The following is a 7967-nucleotide window of genomic DNA, read 5'->3' on the forward strand; positions in this document are numbered from 1 at the left end:
GAGCACTACAGTCATCTCTATAGTATTTTCCATAATGAAACTCAAATCATCCTCTTATCTGGTGTCAAAATTTCATTTGATGTTGCTTAGGCGACTTTTCTCTGCTTATGGATTTTAGCCTTGTATAGAGAAAAGAATGCAAGTTTGATAAACAACACTGGTCAAATATATTGACCTGCTAGTGAGTCTGAAATGAAAATGCAACAAGCTAAAATCATACACAGAACTGATGGGTCTCTTTTGCACTGATTCAGATGTGGTTTACTGGATAGCGATATATGCTGGTGACGTGAAAATCACAATGATAATTTGACATATAGTGATCATATGCAAAAGCTGGTGGTTGTATTGGATTAATGGATCAGGTTTTCTGTGAGCCAGTATCTGTATTTCCTATAATGAGCATAGAGAAATACAAGGGAGAATACTGCAGATACTGAAATAGCTGTGTTTTTTTTGTAAAATTGTGACGATTCTCAGAAATACCACTTCCTATTAGTTGGCAGCATCCTGATATCAGAAAATTCTGACCGAGTAATGTTACAGAAATGTTACAGAAATAGTGTTGAACCACTTGTAACAGACTTAGTTACATTGTATTTTGAAAATATATATTATTACACACACATAATCTATGTTAAAAAGAAATTAAGGATGCAAAGTCAAGCACTCATTTAGGAAATGCCAGAGTTAAGGTTGCTCCGGCAACCTTAATTTGGCCTGCTTTTGCAAATGCATTATGGTAAAGCCTTTAATTACATGGTCACATGCTATTGTTTCCATAGTATCCCTACCTCATTCAAAGCACAGAATGGATGGTGCTCACTTAATGAGCAGCTATTCATTATTTTGTTTTCTACTCATTGTTTAAGGTGTGCTCCAATACCTTATTTACTGCACTCTGTTCAAACCCTGCTCTGAAGACAGAGTTATTAATTTCCTCATGGGGGGTTTTTTATGGTGCTTGTCACTATGGAAACTGAGTGCTTCACAAACATTAATTAATTTATTTTCACCTCTGTAAAATGGGGAACTGAAGTACAGAGAAATTGAGGTCCAAATTATCCACTGATTCTGGGTGCCCAATTTGTGATGCCTGGGATCTAAGTTTTCAGAGTGCTTATCATCATATAGCATTTTATGCATTCAAAGTGCAGCTCCCATTTACTTCAGTCGCAGCTGTGAGTGCCCAGCACTTCTGCAAATCAGACCCCAGGGTCTGAAGTTGGGCACCAAGAAAATGAAAACAAAGTTAGTGACCACCTGCTCAGCCCCAGGCAGGTGCATGCCACAGTGGATGGAATCTTTGTGGAATTTAGCTGTTAAACTCTAGCAAGTTTCAGTTGAGCATATGCGAACTGCAGTTTTTCAGAGGCTTATAATTTGGTCAAATTTGGGTGGATTTTCACAAAGAGAGCAAAATGCGCATCCCTGACCCAAAGAGCACCTCCTTGCCAAATTTCAAGTCCCTGCTCCAAAGCATGGCGGTGCTAGAGCTTTTCAAACACAAGATTGCCAGAACTGTTTAACATGGACAAAACAGTGTATTTTAGCCTTGTTCTCAGAAGTGTCTGAACATTTTTGGCTGAAATTATTCAACACTCACTCTGAGGCACACACCTAGCATGGAAAATATCAGCCCAAATGGTTAGTCTGGTGAAGTTATAAGCAACTGCAAACAGGATCTTATCATGGAAAGTATCGGGCAACCTTATCAGTGTTTTAAATAAATATATCAAACACTATCTACTCTTCATACCCATGCCCATTTCATTGCTGCTCTGCTTTGTTTTTCTCATGAACCTGAAACAAATACCAGTGGGGGTTCCAGCATCTGAATTACCATGCTAAAGTTATAGAAAATTCAAACTACCTTCCCTTGTATCTGTGCAAAGGTGTCTCCACCCCCCACCCCCAAATCTTTTTGAATGTGAATTTGGTGTTACTTACTATTCATTTAAGTCCTCTTACATTTACAGAATAGGAACAGTCCAAGCAACAAGAGAACAAATTTACTTAGACTAGATGCCTCAGCTCTGATCGAGAGGAGAGTTCACATGTTGATTCATTGATGTTGGTGCTTCTGCCGAGGAGTGCCAACAAAGATACCAATTAATATATATTATAATGGAGGATTCTGTGATATGGCTACCCAGTTCCTATATTCTTATCTCCTTACTGCCACTGTTATAGCTGAGTGCTGTACTAATTAATATAACACTGCTGCAAAGTAGATGGTATCATCCCCATTTTATAGCTGCGGCAAAGGTGTGAATTAAACCCAGATCTCTTGAGTCCCAGGCTTAACCACAAACTATCTTTCCTCCCTCTTGATTGAAACCACTAGCTCATTTTATACAGACCCGTGGAAGCTTTTGAATGGTAAGAACATTTCCACAACGCATCCCCTGTGCCAGGTTAGAACAAGTGACCTAGACAAGAAAGGCGCAGCATCCTATTTCAAGTCCCTTCCACTTGGTGTCTGTCCACAGAACTGTGAAACAAAAATGTTCCTCTGTAAAACACAGTTTGGTACACTGGTGGCTGTTCCCCTTTGAATTTGTAAGCAGAGTTTTTGGAAAAATTAGAATTCCAGGGAAGACTGGCAGAAAGACAGCTTCACTGACAAGTGACTGAGAGGTATAACCAGAGGGGATGAGAAGAGAGTAGAGAACAGAAGGGAAGTACTGGGGACATGACTGGGGACATGACTAGGGAAGGTGTCAGGACATGTGTAGGCCTGGTGAGGCTTGAGAAAAGAGTACCACCAATTCTCCTTCCCTTCAGTGCAGCCCTTGATTTATATATAGCTTGCATAAGCCAGTGGTTTTCATCCTGTGCTTTTTTAGAATGAGTATTGTCAGAGACTTACCCTTAATAAACTGTAAGTAAGTGAAGTTAATAAGATACCAAAGAGTAGCAATCTTTTACCTTACGTCTGTGACGAACTCTTGGTCAGTCAGTCTCTTTCAAGAGCTATTATAAGGATTTGTTTAGGCTCATTAACACTAGACTGCAGAATTTCTATGTGAGGAATGTGTATATTTTTTTATTGGGTTTGTTGTAATAATTGTTTTCTGACCATTGCCAATTATTCTTGGCAAATATTGTCCTAGTACAAAAAGACTGTGAATAGCCACTACTCTTAGCAGGCTTATAGAATTTGTTTCTATGTGTATATAATAGCAGTGGCTTCAGTCTGATATGTTGGAGGCAGGTGCTATGCAAGCCCTCCACATACCGCTGCTAACGCATCTTAATTCTGACCCCTGCTACCACAATCCTGGGCCTTTACTGAGGAGAGAGTTCTAATTGTGCTAAATTATGTGGTCATTTCATAATTTAAATAAATGAAGACTGGGAAAAAACTACCAAACTAATTTTTACCTGTGACCTACATCAGGTTTAGAACCCAGGTAAAGAAGAATGTACAATACCTCAGTGACCTAACCAGTCCCCTTCCCGCCCCCCATTGGAAGCATTCTGGAGAGTCTCTGTATATACATTTTTTCAGCCCTTACTAAGCTTTCATAGCGCTTGAGAATATCTTGGACTGAAACTCTTAATTGGAAACAATAAGTTTATGACCCACTATGGAACACAACAGGAAAAGGAAATCAAATTAACGAAGCAACAAAAAGAAGCTTACATATTTACACAATACTTTTCTTGTTCTCGGAACTTTCCATGTCATCATTTTCCCACAAGTCTTTGTTCACCACCATGTCTGTTTGGAGCCTTTTTCTTCTTCTCAGCTTGCTAAGAGGGGACCACTTTCAAGTGACTCTTGCTGCGTGTAAGTTGTCTTGTGAAGTGTTACCTGAGGCTCCTCTGAATCGCTCAGCCCATCCTGCTCCAATGGAGTATTCACTCCTGTCACAAACGCTTCAGCATTGGTCCCTACATTTTTGTTCTCAGTTTCTGAGGTAACCAGGTTGAAATCCTGTCATCTTCTTGTAGCTCCTTTGAGTGTCCTAAGGGATAACTTTGATCTTGGTTTTGAGTCCCAAATGGACCATTTCTTGACTCAGAACTGAATAAAGTCCATAGCAAGGTTATAGTCACCTCAGGAAGTCTATCCTTTCTCTTGATTTGATGGAAACAAGCCAGCTCTCCAGTTGTAAAAAGTTCCCCCATATGATCGTCCATCATACTACTTAAAACTCTTATACTTTATGTAAGGGTATTCAAATTTGCTCTGTCAAACATATTTTTGTATTGTGTATATATAGTCCAAATGATCCAAATTCCTTTGTTCCTCTTCCAAAGCGTTAGGGTCCTCAGCTGCTGATCAAATACGAGGAGTCATGAGGTACCATTATACCTCTTGATTTCTCTTTTTTATTGAGTTTTGAGAAACACTGAAATCATCGGGTACCGTTAGTCAGTCAGACTCTATCTTAGGCAAAAGCGTGAGCAAGAACGTCAATAACCATGCTCCCCATTGGAGATACCTGCACCCCCAAGATGTTAGTCCCCTCACTGCCTTAGTGGGCACGCTCCTTTTACCAAAAGCACCATATTTTTATGTTGTTTCTGTGTTTTATCAAATAAAATTCTCTCAGAGGTTGTTTAAGGGTTTTGTAACCCCACAGTGTCCAGTTATTTTAGTATCATTGCATAACTTTAATACTAGTTATATAGATTCATCTACCTGCAGCCAGTGCCTGGTGTGTTTCCTATTGCCTATACAAAATTGCATCTTCTAAATTCCAGACTTTTCCACTGTGACCAAAAGCATTTACTTTCCTCTGTATTCTGAGAGAACACTACTATATTCCACAATGGTTGTGGTTCTCTTCTATTGCGAAATTCTGTTGTTTCACCACCATTCACTGTGGTAGCTGAATGCCACGTGAATTTACAATCTTTCACTGGTGCAATATTCCCTGCTTCGGGACTCTTTCACTCTTAGATTGTAGCACTCTTGTGAATCCTCCCCATTCTTGGGCAAAAACTTGGTCTCAGTCTCTAAATATATGCATCTGTCTAATATGAAAGGGTTGGTTTTTTTTAAATCATGGATGAGACCAAAGTGGAGGGCAATCAAGTGCCTTTTTGTAATTCTTTAAATACTAAATTGCACTCTGCCAACCACTAAAAAGGCTGTCCTTTTCAATGAATTCTATACAATAGTTTTACAACTGACAAATGGAGAAATAAGAGCAGAGCCTTTTAAGACTCTTTCCATCTGTGAGAGTTTGAGGCAATATAGAGCTGGCTGATTCCCCAATGACCTTTTTGGAACCTCCTTCCTCACTGATCATATGGCAGGGTAGGCTACTTCTTCTTGAAACTACTTATATATCTGTATCTTCTTGAAACTACTTATATATCTGCATATCTGTAGGCTCAGTTTCAAAATGGTATTCACAAGCTTTATACCATCCAGTACTCTCTCTGTAAATAATTACAAATTCATGGGTGTAGTGCATAATCTAAAGAGGCAGCACTACTTTATATTTGAAATAGCCCCAAAACTGCCAATTTTCAAAACCCCGAGTTGAGAGCCATTGTGGAAAATGAAAACAACTACCTTGTGTATCATCAAGTTGTGGCAAAGGTTAGAAATCCTTTAACGGTGACTTCATTGTTTTCCTATAGACCTCACAAACTCCAGTGCTCTTAGGAGAGATTTTTAAAACACGGGCCTCCTTTTTTTGCACCTGCTGCAACACCTCCACACACACACACTAATCCACTGATTCCCAAACTAGGGGTTGAAACCCCAAGTGGGGTTGCACCATCAGCCGAGAGGGTCACGGTGATCCCAACTGTGCGGAGGAGGCCATTTTGCTCACATGTACGGTGTGGGCAAGATCACGCTGCAAAATGGCCTCCTCCGCTCAGCATGACCTTGCACGTACAGGGCATGCAACGTCACACAGTGTGGAAAATGCCATTTTGTATTGACATACTTCCTGCTGTCTGGGATCGTGGGAAGCAATAAAGCTGAAAATGCAGTCAAAATGTTTGGAAACCGCTGCACTAATCCTTTCAGAGTAGCTACCTAAACTGTCACTGAGTCCCTGCTCACAGCCACTTAAATCCTGTCTGCGCGAGGAAGTGTTCTAAACATTTCTCACCATTGCTACACAGAGTTCAATTCCAACAATGTTCGGAACTTCGGGAGCCCTAGTGTGGTCAGCCCACCACCTGCTAATACCGTTTTAAGCACTGTGCTGGCAAGTCTTGCTCTGGGCAGCTCTAATAAACCCAGTGTTTAAATTGGCTTCAGTGGCTGTCAGCTTGTCTACACGAGGGCTCTCAACATTGCTAACGCCAGAAAGGGGCCTAAGGGTTAAAGCCAGCAGGGTTGGGCAGGTGCATCAACCTCCCTACGTACAGCTGTTCTGAATCTCAAAAAGATACTCATTTCGACTGACTTACTGGAGCCCTTGTGGTTAAGAGGAGCTGCTGTTAACTAGCTCAATTTAAAAGCATATATTGCTCTCATCAATTAACCCAACTCATAAATACATTAGATGTCTAAGAGTGACTGTAAACCTGTTCTGTGAGTTTCCTTCCCCATCTCAAATAGAGCTGCTAGCACAAAACGTATTTTTCATACCTCTACTGCTTTTGCCACAGTAATAATGCTTTAAGTGAATGGGGTCAGCCATGCCGAAATATGCTTTAAATTTTCATTCTTTTAACGTTTACAGGATTCCAAGCTCCCACACCCAGAGGAGCTTGCCACGGCACCAAAAAATCAGAGTGTTGCTGCTAACCTTAACAAGCGACAGACAACTGTAATCATGGGCAGACACTCACAGGAGAAAGCCACTCCTTTTGGTGAGATAGCCAGCTCTTTGGTGAGCCGATTATCTGAACCGCAGAAGATGACTAAAGCCCTTCTAAAACAGCTTAAACAAGTGAATTTACCAACAGTGATGCGCCCTTTAAATAAGAGTTTAATCAAAGATGACAGATGGAAAAACATAGATGAAGCTCAAGAGAAACGCAGATATTTTCTTTATGATTTCTGTAAAAAATACAGTAGTGAGAACCGGCTTAGAACCCATCTAGTGCGTATGGTGTCCAGAATATACGTGGAGGATAGACACAAAATCTTATACTGTGAAGTGCCTAAAGCAGGCTGTTCCAACTGGAAAAGGGTTCTGATGGTGCTTAATGGACTTGCCTCTTCAACATTCAGTATTAGCCATGATGCCGTGCACTATGGAAAGCATCTAAAGAAATTGGACAGTTATGACTTAAAAGGGATACAGACACGTTTAAATACCTACACCAAGACCATATTTGTACGTGACCCCATGGAAAGATTGGTGTCTGCATTCAGGGATAAATTTGAACATCCAAACAGCTACTACCACCCAGTGTTTGGAAAGGCAATTATTAAGAAATATAGACTTAATGCACGTGAAGAGGCCCTGAAAACCGGATCAGGCGTGAAGTTTGAAGAATTCGTCCGATATTTGTTAGATTCCCATCGCCCAGTAGGGATGGACATACACTGGGAGCAGATTAGTAAACTCTGCCATCCCTGCCTCATCAACTATGATTTCATAGGGAAATTCGAAACGCTAGAAGAAGATGCCAATTACTTCTTGCAACTGATAGGTGCTCCAGCAGATCTGAAGTTTCCTAATTTCAAAGACAGACATTCCTCCGATGAAAGAACAAATATGGAAGTAGTGAGACAATACTTAAAGGAGCTGTCAGGTTCAGAGAGACAGTTGACCTATGATTTTTATTACTTGGATTATTTAATGTTTAATTATACAATGCCAATTGTATAGCTCTGAATGATTTCAAAATTCCATCAGACATTTAATGATTTTGGCCTCAGACCAGCAACTGTAATATTACCATACAGTTCTGAGTGGAAGAAATGTAACTACTAAGTGTAATTGTCTTGACTTAGTGGAGATTTTATAAATGAAAGTGACACCAATTGAGACAAAATTGTTGGAGCAATGCACAAAAGAGACCTATAAACTATC

General features: G+C 40.2%; 1 protein-coding gene across 1 annotated transcript in view; it reads left to right on the top strand.

The window, feature by feature from the left end:
* Positions 1-7763, top strand: part of CHST9 (carbohydrate sulfotransferase 9) — a 109507-nt gene extending 101744 nt beyond the window's left edge. The window contains exon 3 of the mRNA XM_077809037.1: positions 6666-7763. Coding sequence (XP_077665163.1) covers positions 6666-7763 — 1098 coding nt within the window. The remainder of the gene's footprint in view (positions 1-6665) is intronic.
* The last annotated feature ends 204 nt before the right edge of the window (positions 7764-7967 follow it).

The sequence above is a fragment of the Eretmochelys imbricata genome, chromosome 2 (assembly GCF_965152235.1).
Source record: "Eretmochelys imbricata isolate rEreImb1 chromosome 2, rEreImb1.hap1, whole genome shotgun sequence".
NCBI classification, from domain to species: domain Eukaryota; kingdom Metazoa; phylum Chordata; order Testudines; family Cheloniidae; genus Eretmochelys; species Eretmochelys imbricata.